The 14,462-nt window shown below is 58.8% G+C and overlaps 1 protein-coding gene across 1 annotated transcript in view; it reads left to right on the forward strand.

Moving 5' to 3' along the window:
• The first annotated feature begins 1,601 nt into the window (after nucleotides 1-1,601).
• The window catches only part of GALNT9 (polypeptide N-acetylgalactosaminyltransferase 9), a 91,567-nt gene continuing 78,706 nt past the window's right edge, over nucleotides 1,602-14,462 (forward strand). The window contains exon 1 of the mRNA XM_033837895.2: nucleotides 1,602-1,842. Coding sequence (XP_033693786.1) covers nucleotides 1,602-1,842 — 241 coding nt within the window. The remainder of the gene's footprint in view (nucleotides 1,843-14,462) is intronic.

Genomic DNA, 14,462 nt, shown 5'->3' on the forward strand with positions numbered 1-14,462 from the left:
TTCATCTCTGTATAGTGAGGGACCAGCACAAAGCCAGCTCTTTTTTAAAAAAATTATTATTTATTTATGGCTGCGTTGGGTCTTCGTTGCTGCACGCGGGCTTTCTCTAGTTGTGGTGAGGGGGCTTCTCATTGCAAGGGCTTCTCTTGTTGTGGAGCACGGGCTCTAGATGCACGGGCTTCAGTAGTTGTGGCTTGCAGACTCAATAGTTGTGGCGCACGGGCTTAGTTGCTCCGCGGCATGTGGGATCTTCCCGGACCAGGGCTCGAACCCGTGTCCCCTGCATTGGCAGGCGGATTCTTAACCACTGTGCCACCAGGGAAGCCCCACAAAGCCAGCTCTTAATGCATGTTCCCACAATTATTCACTCAACAAGTATTTACTGAGCACCAAGTAAACACGAGGCACTGGCGAGACAGCGTGAAGTCGACAGAACCCCTTGCCTCTGGCCGCTCAGTTTCCAACGGAGCCCGGCTGTCTCATCTATAAAACGCCGGCTTGGGGCTAGATTAGAGATGGGAGTGGAGACGCGGTGAGCCGGGTTTGCTCTCACCTGAGGTCTGAGGACCCCGACCTGGAGCACCCGACGCCCAGGGGTCTGCGCCTTTTCCCCCTCCTGGTGGATTTCGCAGTTCCGCCTGGAGGTGCCCCTAGGTACCACCGACTCTCAAGCGCGGCCCACCCGTCCTTGGACTCAGCTCTCCCCAGCCTTCAGCCCCAGAGGGGGGCAAGGGGAGGGAGGCCGGGAGTAGATTCAGTTTGGCCTAGGGAAGGGGGAGACGAGCCACCGAGGTGGCTTTGACCCTACTGTCCCCCCTTCTCCTCATAAAGACGCCCCCGCCTACCCCTGCTCATCCGCGCGGACTACACCGCCTTGACCAGGCGCTCCCCAGGACCCCGCTTCGGTCGGTCAAGTCTGGGGAGGGGGAGTGGAGAGAGACTGCGCGCGTGCTCCGCCCCCACCCACCCCCCCCGCCCCCGCCCGGATGCCCTTGGTCGGGGTACCCTGAGCGCGAGGCCCCGCCCCACCCTGCTCGGGCGCCGGGAGCGCGCGCCGGACCTTGCGCCCCGCAGGGGAGGTGAGGGGAGGGGAGGGTGGTCCCGGAGGGGGCGTCCCGGGAGGGTGGGCCTGCGGGGGAGGGTGCGGGCCCCGCTTGCATGCTGATGAGCTGGGCGGCCGCGTCACTCCGCACCGGCGCCGTGGCGGCGGGGCGGGCAGGAGCCGCACGCCAGCCGAGCGCCTGCCGGCCCGCACCTCCGTCGTTTCTCCGGGCCCCGAGGCCCGCCCCGCCGCCCCCGAGACTGGGCCGCGCCCCTCTGCAGAGGATGCCGGGTGCCCCCTGCATCCGCGGCCCCGGGCAGCCCCTGCGCGTGGGGAACCCGGGAGGCGGAGGGGCGTGCTGAGCCGGCGCGGGCGGTACTGAAGGGACAGCTCCCGGGGACAGGCGGCAGAGCGCGCAGCGGGTCCGCAGCCCCCAGCCCGCGGCAAGCCGGGCTGGCTCATGGTCCCCGAAGCAGCGGGCCAGACGGAGGCTCCTGCGGCCGCCGGGCCCACGGGGATGCCCCGCGGGTGAGGCAGCCCCCAGCTTCCAGCCGCGTTCATGGCGGTGGCCAGGAAGATCAAAACTTTGCTGACGGTCAACATCCTGGTGTTCGTGGGCATCATCCTCTTCTCGGTGTACTGCCGCCTGCAGGACCGCTCAGAGGGGCCGGTGCAGATCGTGCGCAGCGCCGACCGCCGGGTGCGCAGCCGGCACGCCACGGTGGGCGCGCTGGCGGAGCGCGAGGCCATCCTGCAACGCCTCGACCACCTGGAGGAGGTGGTCTACACCCAGCTGAACGGTGAGCCGAGCCAGCGCCCCGCTCGGGACAGAGGCGCTGGGCAGGGGGGAAGCGTCCCCGTGCTTGGGACACGGCACTGCGCACGACCGCTAAAACCTCTGAGGACCCCAGGGGCCCGATGGCCAACTAGGGCTGGGGTCGAACTCCTGTCTCTTGGCAGGGAATTAGGCAGGAGGCCAAAAGCGATGAAGGCTCCTTGTGGCAGAGGGCACTGGCCTGCTTGGCCACTCACGCATTCACTCGCCCAGTGGACCCTTGCGTACCGTCCCTCCTCCCCCCCAGCACACATGAGGGGAATCCGCCTTGTCCCCCGAGGGGATGTGAGAGAACTTCTAGAGGTTGTAGGACCTGCGTTAAGAGCAGGCGGTGCCCAGGACAAGAGCTGTGATGCCCCGGGAGATGTGGCGCATCGGGGCTTAGCCCAGACTCACTCCCCTCCCTCGGGGAGGAAGTGCAGAGAGGTGGGGTGGTGACACTGCCCTTCAGAGGTGTCCTTTAAATGTTGGTGGAGAAAGGTACCCCCGGCCACTGGGCCCGTTCAGCCCCCTGTCCTGGGGATGCTCGGGGCTCCCTCCACAGAGTCGTGGGCCACGTCTGAGGCCGTGAGCCCGTGGCTCGTGGATGGAGAGACTCCAGGGCCTAGCAGGGGCTTGGCAGGTGTTAGTTACCCAGATGGACCCGGGAGTCCAGGAAGCTTCTCCAGGAAGCCCAGCTCCTGGAGGTGGGCGCCTTGTTTCATCCCAAGCAGGTGTGGGTCACCCTGAGAGTCAGAGTGGGAGTCAAGGAGGGTGAGGGGAGGGGGGGGAGTACTTTTCCACTTGGGGATATGCAGCGGAGCAGAAGAAAGCGACTGCTCCCCCGTCGGTTCACTCGGTGCCGAGGTGCGAGGAGGAAGGAGGAAAGTTAGTGCTTACCTCACTCGCGAGCTCCCCTGTCCTGCGCTATTCCGGTTTCTGCATCAGCAGACCCAGCAACACCCCTCAGGCAGCGTCAGTGACAGGCTCCGGCAGGAGCTGTCTGGGAGCCAGCTTGCACAGGCAGGGCCTGTTCTGCGTGGCGCCCGCCCGACGTGAGGGTCATCTCAGGATTTGCTTCTGGAGGCCCAGCTGGCCTCGGAGCAGCGGCTCTGAACCTGAGGCTGGGTGACGCCAGGGACGCAGGAGTTGTCCGCAGCCGTGCCCACCTGCTCGGGGAAGGCAGAGCGTCCCCTGGCTTCCCAAGCACCTTCTCACCACCCCCGAACTCCTGGTTTTTCTCTGGAGGTACTTTTGGTGGGCTCCGTGGCTTTACTGATCTCTCCTGCTCAGCTGAAGCCACGAGGGCAGAACAGTTTGGTTCAACTGCCATTTGGCCATTCCGGCAGTGATTCGTCTCCGGGAAGGCGGCGGCCCCGGTAATAGCACACAGCTTTATTGAAGTGTACTTGCCAGGGTGTTGTGGTCTGTGTTATGGGGAAGCCAGGGGATTCTATAAAAACACTGGCAGCGTGTCGGGTTGTCACATCATGACGGCCAGCTCAGCACCGAGAGCCATCCTCCCCACCCTTCAGGGTGAGAAGGGACCAGGATTCTTGGAGGCAGAAAAAGCCAAGACCTTCGACAGACTTTCCCGACACTGATGAGAGATGATGAAGCGTTTCGGGAAAGTGGAGTGTTATCCCCAGGCCCACCCCAGCCTCTCCCTCTCCTGTCTCCCGGCTTCTCCCTCCTTCCTCTCTCCCTTCCCCTCGCTTCCCTCTTCCCCCTCCTCCCACCCTTTCTCCTTTCTTCTTTTTAAAATCTTTCCTCCCTCTTCCCTTCAGCAAGTCTCTTCCTCGTCATCAATGTCCCTCTCTCCTTCTCCTTTCTTTTTTTCTCTTTTTTTTTTGCGGTACGCGGGCCTCTCACTGTTGTGGCCTCTCCTGTTGCGGAGCACAGGCTCCGGACGCGCAGGCTCAGCGGCCATGGCTCACGGGCCCAGCCGCTCTGCGGCACGTGGGATCTTCCCGGACCGGGGCACGAACCCGTGTCCCCTGCATCGGCAGGCGGACTCTCAACCACTGCGCCACCAGGGAAGCCCTCCTTCTCCTTTCTTTACCCACCCCTTCCTCCAACCGTTCTGTCCCTCTGTCCACTCCCCCCAACCCCACTCTCTTTGATGAATCCGCCTTGCATCCCTCTCTTAGGCCATGTGCCTAGCATAGCATCTTACCCAGGGGTCATTCAGTATTTGTTCCTGGAAATGACAAGAGAGCCCCAATCTAGCCCTCACCCCAGGTCGGTCGCTAAGGATAGGACAGTGCAGGCGTGGGGCTGACCTTGGTCCACAGGAAGCTGTGTGAGAGCAGTGCTCACGCCTTCAAACCGGCACCGACTCCCGTGTTAAGGGTGTTGAAGCACGGCAAAGAGAGTGCTTCCTGGAAGAGGCGAGCCGCTGCCCTTTGCAGCTGCCCTTTGCAGCCGCTGCCCTTTGCTGTCTGTTGTGTTTTAGATCCAAGAAATATGAAATGGATTCCTGGAGTTTCTACTCGACACTAATTCAGCAGAGTTTAGAAAGGAGAGGGAGAAACCCAAACAAAATTGATTTATTGCTTATCTTTCCTTTGCTTTGACTGCTTTCTAGAAATACCTCTCCCGGCTTGAAGGAGCTGGTGGGAAGGAAAGGCTGTCCCCGGGAGCAGGGCCCAGAGGCAGGGTATTCTCCCCAGCTCTCCCCACACCCTTTCTTTAGCCGGTCCAGTGACCTTTACTCGAGATGTCTTGTCGACCTCAGCAAAGGCTTATTAAGCGGTGTGTGTAGATTCCAATTCACAGGACCCGGGGGAAAATATTCTTTAAGGAAATGCAGTGTAGTCACATCCTGTATGTACACGAGAGTTTGCTTCTAAATTCAGTGCTCAAGGCAAGAAAAAACGTTTATAGACAGAAATCATCCTTCTGAATATCTTAAATTGCACATAAAATACAGCATCCCTGGTTCCGTTGCCTGCAACTGGCACAGCGAGTCTTTCCAAAGTGGAATTGGAGAACCTCTAAGCTCAGTGAGAAGGAAAAGAGAGTCCCATTCAGTTGATCGTATGTTCAAGCCCTTCTGCCTTCTTATGACCCCTTAGGAGCAGAGGCTGAATTCAAGCTGGGGATGGGATGGGAGGGTTTCCATTTGGGTTGGCTGGTTGGTTTTAAAAATTCAGACACGTGTGCGTTAATTCCCTCTAACCAGACCCACCCCAGCCCAAGTGCTTTACAGTCAGAGGTCAAAGCCATTACAGTTAGAAGTCAACGCCATGGGCCCATTGTACAGATGGAAAAGCTGAGGGCCAGTGAGACAGCAGGACTTGCCCCAGGTTGTTTAGAAAGTTAGTGATGGCAGCTGCTAAAAGCGTAATTGCTTCAGAATTATCTACATTTCTGCACTTATTAAAAGTTCAAGTTAAAATAACAGAAGGTCCAATTGCGCTCTACCGGGCAATGGCCTTGGACATCTCAGGTGCAGGTCCCCTCCCGCCAGCCCTGCCAACGTCACTTGCCCTCCACTGGGAAGAGGTACTTGCTGGCCCTGCTGTCTCTCAAACTAGACACATTCACGTAAGACTGGTACTGTTTTACCAGACTTGTGCACAACACCTGTTCTGCTATTCATCTCAGGGCGGGAATTTTTGTCTGTTTTATTCACAACTCTACATGCCCAGGGTCTAGGGAGGCACCCTGCCTATAGTTAGCGCCCCATAAATATCTGTTGGATGAGCGAGTGAGCGGATCTTTCTCTAAACAATTGTTTTTGTTTAGAATAAATTTATTTGAAAAGACACTTGCAAATCACCACTGTACCCATAAGCAGGAGGGGACTGCGTGAATGAATGCGATAAAAACAAAATCACGCCCTTTAATTCCAGCGTAACGCAGCTGTCACCAGAGGCGCTGAGCCAGAGGCCTGCCCTCTCCTTGTTAAAAGGGAGATTCTCGCGTATGAGGGATATATTGGCATGAAACCAAGACTTTCTCCTCGAAGAAATCGGGAGATCGAGACAGACTTTAAAAGGCGATAAGTCGCACGGCGCGAGTCGATGCTGCTTAACACCGCGTTCATTTTCTGCCAACGATCCTATCCTGCGTGCCGGTCCTGCCAGGGTTCCGACCCCACACTTTGGGAAGCCCGGGTCTGCATCAGAGCAGCAGAGGGGATGGTACGGGGGTGCGGGCATGGAGGAAGGGGGTGGGAAGAGTGCGGAGCTGGGCTGTCATGTTGCCAAGGGGCGTGTGTCCCCGAGGCTGCCTCCGCTGTGGCGGGGCCCAGGTTTCAGATCGGGAAGCTGAAATCCTACCAAGAGTCTGAGCGCCGTGAGTTTTAATAATCGAAGTCTGTAGGAGCTGGGGCCGGGAGGCCTCCGGGGGAAGGTGAGAAGCAGAAGGGTGGAGAGAGTGCGTCCCCTTGGACTCTCGGGCCACAGAGGGAGCAAGTGTCTCCTCGTGCAGCCGTCTTCCCCGTGCCTGCTTCGGCGGTAGGCAGATGCCACAGCTGAGAAGCCGAATCTGGGGAGGCGTCCGAGGTTTCCCCACCTGCGACGGGGATTCAGACGTCACACGAGAGCACAAGCCACATGAGGGCAGCAGGTGCCTCAGACTGTGGCACCAGGAGGAGGAGGCGCCTCGTCGCACCGTTTACGCGACCAAAGCATGAATGACACCCTTGGGTGGAGCCTGCAGGAGAGCGTGGTGGAGAAGGGGCTGGGTGGGAGTCTGAGAAGCGCATGGAAGGTTCTTGAGGCCAGGGGGGGCCGGCCGCCTCACTGGACCACCCCTTGCCCCCGTGGCACTCCTGTGCCGGCCCGCCCACCCCTGAGAGCCGGCTTCTCAGGAGGGGTTTCCGAGCCCTTCTGTGCGTGAGTAGCTCCGTTCTGAAGACCACACTCCACCTGTAGGGCACGCGCATTTCATCACAAAGCTTCCCCTGTTCATCGTGAGTTTTAATTCCAGGAGGAGCTCCCCGCTGGCTCCGGGGCCTTTCCAGCTTGAGTTCATCCACCTCCATCCTCCCTGAACCTGCTTTACGAACTAAAATGTCCTGCCTCGCCCATCCCAGCAGTCAGAGCCACCGCGGCTGAAGGAACAGCTGCCGTCTGTTCGGGGTTTAATCACGGGTCCTGGCAGGTCTTGCTTCAAAGTGGCAGCATTTAACTGGCTGGCCCTTCCCCCCGCTCCGGGCCATTAATGGAGTGGCCTTATCCCCCTGCATCCGTCTCACATCTCCCCCACTGTTGCTGATTTACTACAGAAAGTGAGAAAATACTCGGTGCGCCCAACTGGAGCCCAGGCCTCCCACAGCCGCGGCCGGCGGGGTGTTTGACGAGAATCACCTCTTCCCTTCTCCTCCGCCGGAGCTGCCTGCAATTACATTTCACTCACCCTGAGAAGATGAAGAGCGCGTCGGTTTTGCTTTTTTTCCTCTTCTTTGCCTGTGATCCTCTGCCTGCTGGTCTCGTTCTGACCCCAACTGACCACTGGTGAGTCAGGACGACCGAGGCCACTTCCGGTCACAGAGGTTAGCGCTGTGCAGACCTGGGCCTCGGCATTTTCAGGGGACGAGAGGCAGGGGTGCTTCACCCTGAGATAAACACCCCGCACGTAGTTCCCTTGGGAGGAGCGGACCTCACCCGGGCTGGCTCTATCCGCAGACTTCTGTCTGCAGATCCAGCGGGCAGCGCTTCTAGGAATAATTCATGCAGGCGGGGATCCCCGCCTCGGGAGTGTGCCGGGGCTAAGTGATTGCATTTACGGTTCAGCTCAGCAATCTGCACATTTCAAAGTTTCGGCACCGTATTCTGGAAGGACAGCTTATCCTTCGTTGGCTGGAAACTCGACAAAAAAAAGTCTCTATCCATTTCCATGTCCGATGTCCCACTGAGGACATTCCCAGATGGGATCCAGGTCTTGGAACAGTTTGGTCAGCTTCTCTGTTCTGCTCTCAAAAAGCACAGGTACCCTTGAAGGGAGGCTGGCCAGGTGTCAAAGGAGGGAGGGGCAAGGCCGATTCACGGCGAGAGGGGTCCTCGGAAACTCCCCTGCAGGCGGAAGCTCTCCCTCTCTGGAATGATGGAAAAGCTCTTTCATCCGTGTGTTGTTCACTCCTCACGTGTCCCTGATGCCGAGTCAGGAGTCACTGAGCCACGGGTTCCTGCCTCTCGGGGCTGACGTCCCAGGGGGGAGAGTAGTGCTGGGATTTGGACCCCGGCACACTGGCGCCAGGGTCCCTGCCCTGGACCGCCTCCCTGGGGATGGACTGGGAAAGACATCAGCCCGGTCAGCTCGGTGGTGAGGGCTTATGCCTCCGGCTAGAGCGAAAAGGACTGCTTGTACTTTTAACAGGATGGAGTCCAGTCAAAGCCAGCTCTGGGCGCTGCCTGCATCTGAGACCCAGCAAGCCTCGATTCCATTTCAGAGAAAGAAAGTAGCAGAAAGTGCCTGGGTTGTGCAAGGGGCTATTTCACAGCATGTGAGCGGACTGTGGAAAATGTGTTAATATTCTATGTGCGTGAGCTCTTAGCAGTGGACGCAGGGAAGGAGGAAATCTTATCTTCCTCGGTGGGGCAGAGCTTTGCAGCTGAAATGTGGCCGCAGAGCCAGACCACCCGGGGAAGCAGCCCTGCTCCCTGCAGCCTCGGGCGGCTTCCTTCACGGCCTCGCTCTCAGTTTCTTCACCTGTAAAATGGGATGAAATACTGATTATCTCCCGGTGTCACCGTGAGAAGTAAGTGAGGGAAGCACGTGAGCTCTTGGGCGATGCCTGGCGCGTGGGTCTCGCTCAGCTGACTTGGCTGAGCTCCAGCTCTCTTTTCCGCTTGTCCACAGTCCCCTGACCTTCCCCCCACCGACTCCGCCAGCCCTGTGGGTCCCTTTCTGACGCAGCCCCACCCCTGCAGAAAAACGCATGGCCCCCAGGCATCCACGGGAAGTTGGGGAGTGGGGATCAGGGAGGTGGTTTCATCCAGTTCACACTTTATTCACAGAACCAGCTCTGGCTGCTTGCAGAGCACAGGACGGGGTGCCCACAGCTCAGGGCCTGGGTGCCTTCCTCTGAGAGTTTACAGCCAGGTGGCGGGGAGGCAACTGCCTGGCATTCTCTGTTCTCTAAGGCAGTGAGTGTGAGTGACAAGAAAGCACGGTGTTGATGGGCTGTGTTGAAGGTCAGGAGGGCTTCCTGGAAGGAGAGGAGTTTGGAGCTGCACACTGGAGTTGGATAGATGACCCAAACCCCAACTGGGAGACCGTGGCAGGTCAGTTCCCCTCGCTGAGCCACGGTTTTCCCATCTGTGAAATGGGGAGGGTGATCATCCTTCCATGAAAGGATTTTTTTTTTTTTTTTTTTGCGGTACGCGGGCCTCTCACTGTTGCGGCCTCTCCCGTTGCGGAGCACAGGCTCCGGACGCGCAGGCTCAGCGGCCATGGCTCACGGGCCCAGCCGCTCCGCGGCATGTGGGATCCTCCCGGACCGGGGCACGAACCCGCGTCCCCTGCATCGGCAGGCGGACTCTCACCCACTGCGCCACCAGGGAAGCCCCATGAAAGGATCTTGAGGCGATTAGACAAGATGATGCGTGTGAAAGTGCCTGACACATAACAGGTCCTCAGAAACGTGAGCAAAGACAGTGGAAGGAAAAGAATTGAAACGAGGCGGAATTGGGACAGATGACTAGCATGGCGCCCGACATAAGAGTTTCTCAATAAATGTCCACTGGACGGGTGGATGGATTTATGGTTGGGGGGAGGCAGGGAGGGAGGGAGGATGTTTGAGTGGACAGGGGGATGGGTGGGGAGGTGGATGGATTATGGATGAATGAATATGGGAGGAGACCCCATAGAGGGTGCAAAGCCAAGCAGTGAGGAAGGGGGACGGGCATCTGGCATGGCTGGAGGAGGACAGAGGGCCAGGAAGGCGGGGGCCCTGCGCGCCCTTGTGGAGATGAACAGCTGGCCTGGCGCAGGTGTGAGGAAGACAGCCTCGTATCCGGCGTGGCCCTGGTGTAAGGGCGGCCCCGCCCTGTGGCACAGTCAAAGGGCGCTGGGCACTGCCTGGGGCTGCAGGAAGCCCTTGCTGCCCCCGCGAACAGGGCTGTGAGGCACGTGCTCCCTCCGGGGCTGCAGATGTCAGAGCAGACTCCTGGCAGCTGGGAGCGAGTGTGCCCAGAGAGCTACCCAGAGAAAATTCATGTGGCTCTGAGACCCGCGGAAGTCAACTGCTAAGCTCTAGGCCTTCACCTCCTCGCCTCCAAGGTCCCTCCACTGCTGGAAGGGCTAGCATCTCTGTTACTGACCTGGTGGCCTGTGGGGTCAGAAGGACCCAAGAAGCAGGGACCTGCTGGTCCTCAGTCAGCGCCACTTAGGGCAGGTGTCTTCACGCTGCACCCCACCTCCCTCCGGAAAGGCAGCTCTTCCGGGCCCAGGACTCTGCCCCCGACCTGGGGCCCTGCGGCTGGAGCGGCCTCTGGGGATTAGAGGGAATCCCTCGGGCCGGTGGGTACCACAGGTCCCCAGCCCTCTTCCTGGTCTCACTTCATCCCAGCGCTAGCGAGGAACCAGGAGGCCACAAAGCTGTGTTCAGTGAACTTGGAGCCGTCGAGGGCGATTCTGAGGGTGGGTCGGGGACAGCCACTGCCGGTCTGATCTGTCCTGACTCGGCAGCCAGCCCGGCTCGCAGCGGTTCTGCAGATTGGAGCCTGCAGGCCATCCCCCAGCAGGAGCTGGTCTGCCTACCGCAGCCTCGCCCAGCCCTCCGTTCCTGCCTCCGCCCGCGCCACGTAACCGTGGTCGCCGTACCTGCCCACGCCTGGCTGCGCCTGCGCCGCTCTGCCCGCGGGTCTTCTCAAAGGCACTTGACGGTGGGCCCATGACTCTCCTGTCTCGGTGGGAGTGGCTGGGATGCTAAACGTGGGGGAGAGAAACCCAAAGGGCGGGGAAATGCGAACAGCCCCTGTGTCAGGAGCCGTTCGACCGTGTGTCGCCAGGAGGACAAACGACCCGAGCGCCCGTCGTGCTGAGTGTCACGCGCGCCACCTCGTCCAGCCCCACAGCAGCCCTGGGATGGGGGCTCTGCCCCCGTCACCCCGAGGGAGGCACGCGAAGGCTGAGCGTCTCGCCTGAAGTTAGGACGTGGGCGAAGGTGGGGTCTGAATCTTGGTGGCTTTGCTCAGCCTCCAACTCAAACACATTCCAGCTTGATTTGGGGGGGAGGGGGGGTTAGACCAGGAGCAAAACGAGGCGTCGGACTCGGCCCCGGCCCGGCTCTGGGTCCTGGAGAGCCGGCGCCACAGCTGTCCAGGGGCTCGGGTCTGAGGGGACGCGAGTGGCTGATGTACATTTAGGGAAGCCCTTGAGCTGAGACTTCCTAGTTGACGCCAGCGCGGATTAAGGCTTTGGGGGTGTTGGGAAGGACTGAGTGTATTTTGCGTGAGAGAAGGATATGAATTTGGGGGGCCAGTGGTGGAATGCAATGGACTCAATGTCTGTGTCCCCCAAATTCCTACGTTGGAGCCCTAATCCCAGTGGGCTGGTGTCAGGAGGTGGGGCCTCTGGGATGTGGTTGGGGGAGATGAGGTCATAAGCATGGCCCCCATGATGGGATTAGTGGCCTCGTAAGAAGAGGAGGTCGGGGATCTCATTCTCTCTGCGTGCACACGCCGAGGAAGGGACCCCTGAGGACGTAGCAGGGGGGCCGCCATCCGCAGGGCAGGGAGAGGGTTCTCATCAGGAACCAAATCGCTGTCTTGATCTGGACTTCCAGCCTCCAGAACCGTGAGAAACAGATGTCTGCTGTTAGGCCCCCTGTCCGTGGTGCTGGTTACGAAGCCCAAGCTGACTGAGCCGGGGGTCCCACGCCGTGGGGCGCTCTGCATCCTCAGGGTCAGCGTGAGCTCTTACGCTCGTCCGTCATTCTTTGTCTGGAAGGACACTCTCTGCAGACGGAGCGTGGGGGCAACACCCCTGGCTCCAGTTCCGTTTCCTTCGGTGGGCGCCCTGCAGCGGCCCCTTCGTTCATGCATATGTGCCTTCATTCATTCATTCATAAACACCTACTATGCACGAGGTCCTGGGGCTCTGGCCTGAGTAAGGCGGGCAGCCCCTGCCCCAGGATGTCAGCAGCTAGGCCCAGGGTGGGGCCGGGCCCTCTGTACCTGTCCAGTGGGGCTAGGGGCACAGAGCCAGCCTCACTCTCTGGGCTGCCCGGACTCTCGGCTCCCTGGGGACCTGAGTGTGGGCTCTGAGGTCTCCTCCTGCCTGTGACCCCCAGAGCAGGGCTGGCCTACGGGACAAGCATTTCCCGGGAGATTCTGCCGTCGGGACTGGAGCCCGATGCAGTGGGCGTGGGGAAGGTCGGGCCCCAGCCACCCTGACATCCTTGGGCAGCTTCGCTCAGAGCCAGGTCACCACTGAAGGGACAGGATGCCCAAATGTCCCCCGTACCCTCTCCCCAGCAGTGATCAGGCCCAAATTTGGGGCAGGTTGGCCCAAGAGCTGGCCGAGGGACATTCCACGGCCCATGTGCTTTACAAAGTGAAGGAGCTAGGAAAGGCATTTCGCCAGATGTTTCCAGTCATTGCTTATCTCCCAGGCTTTGGCCCCATAAATATTCATATTAGTTGAACAGGAGTATTATGTATGAAGATTCATCAAATACCAGATTAGTCTCAGTGAGAATATATTTTACAGGTATTGCCACGTCCTGCAAAATATTCATGGCTTCATAGTTTCAGAAGGGCAGTCCGCCTTCCCACTATTGACAATATGTTATTGCTTTGGGTCCCCAGGGAATCTTAAAAGACCTGTCTGTAATGAAATTAGCCGTTGTGTTTGGAGAGAGTGGCTAAAACTGAAGCTGGGAGGGACGTTATCTTCGAAGGCGAACCAGGGGCTCTCGCTTTAATCTCCTCTTTGTAATCATCAGAATTAATAATCAGGCACGTTAAATCAGCCCAAGTTCTCATAGGGGAAGGAAAGAGGGAAGCCGGGGCCACCGTTGCCACCCCTCATCCCCCCAACCCCAAGGTCACGGGCACTGGAAGGACACCACCTAGAGCCCGGCAGGTGACGGGCAGGTGACGGGCAGGTGACGGGGGATTTCTCCACTGCGCACTGTGGAGTCCCGCTTGCTGGGTGATGTTAGGAGAGGGGACTGAGGGCCTCTTTGATCCGAGGGCAGCGTGAGGACCCACAACCCGGCAGTGCCCGTCTGAAGCCTGTCTCTGTTCTCTCGAGTGTCCTGGTGTGTTTGCTGCGTGCTGGTCATCGTCAGGAAACACGGAGTTGTGGCCTCATTGGAGGCCTGGACGGGCAGGATCTTTGTCTGCGCCATTCCCCAGGCCTCCCAGAGGCTGTATGCCCCACACAGGGGTCCGTCTGCCCCTCTGACTTCCTTCCCCCTGTGCCCCCAAGTCCACAGAGTTCAGAACATCCTCCAGGGAAAAAGCAAGTCCTGGATTCATCTCCCAGATCTCCACTGTTCTTCACGCTCATCCCAGTAATTTCTTCCCGTCTTGTCAGATACTTAGTGCTTTTTCACAATTGATTTTGTTACTTTGTTTTAAATCTTAGTGGTTTTAGGGCGGCGGGTCAGTCCGACTGGCCTGTCCTGTCCCTATGGGGACTCTGCTGACGGAGTCCCCTTCTCTAGGCCGCCAGCGGCCGTGTGTCCCCAGGGGTGTCCCAACACCGAGGCCGTACCTCACGGGCCTGTCCAACCCGGTTGCCAAAGGTGTCTTCATTCTGCTTCTTCCTCTCAGATTATCTTGTGACCGGCAGCCTCTCCATTTGGGCTGTTTCCTCTCTCAGAATATTGGCTTAAGTCGCTATGACAGATGGAAATCAGTGATTCAAAGAGAAGCTGGAAGCCTGAAAGCCACGCTTCCTTCCAAGTTGAAAAATTGCAGTCGCCCACGTAGCCCAGGTTTCTGTGCTGGAAGGAGTGGGTTGGCCAAGTGTGAAATGACTCTTCTGGGGAGAGGATGTTCCGGGGGGTGGTCCTCGGGAGCTGGCGGCTCCATCCACGTCCCGGGAAGGCTCTCGGCTCAGGGTGGGCAGCCAAGTCCTCCTTGGGTGGGAGGCCACTGACTGGGGGAGGCGGCTTGGCCTTTCTTGTTGCAGTGTCCTCTTATTCCAAACTTGAGCCCCCTCGCCTCTCTGGGTGAAGAATTCAGAGTCCTGACAAAACCCCAACTGCCATGACCTAACTGCACTGTGCTTTGTTTTTCTTGAGAACATGAAATCCCGAGGCTGGTAGTTGTCCTCAAGAGCCCAACCCCATTTGAATCGCAGCTCCCCCCTTCCTCTCGTGTGGCATTCCACCTCATGGTCACACGACGGCTGCTCCAGCCCCAGACATTGAGTCCTAGTTCCAGGTAGGAGAAAGGGGGAAGGGCTGTAGATAAAAGGCAAAAACCAAAAACAGACCCCACATATACCAGCTGAGTCTCTGCCCCTTTTAGACACGTTTCCCAGAAATTCCACCCAGCGAATGCCATTTAAATTTTATTGACCAGGTTTTGGTCACATGCCACTCCTAGCTGCGAGGTCAGCCCAGGGAGGCGAGCCTTTTAGCTGAAGGCATTTCTCTCCAAAACAAATTGAGGTTCTACTAATAAAAAGGTTGGAGAG

The sequence above is a fragment of the Tursiops truncatus genome, chromosome 13 (genome assembly GCF_011762595.2).
Source record: "Tursiops truncatus isolate mTurTru1 chromosome 13, mTurTru1.mat.Y, whole genome shotgun sequence".
Taxonomy (NCBI): domain Eukaryota; kingdom Metazoa; phylum Chordata; class Mammalia; order Artiodactyla; family Delphinidae; genus Tursiops; species Tursiops truncatus.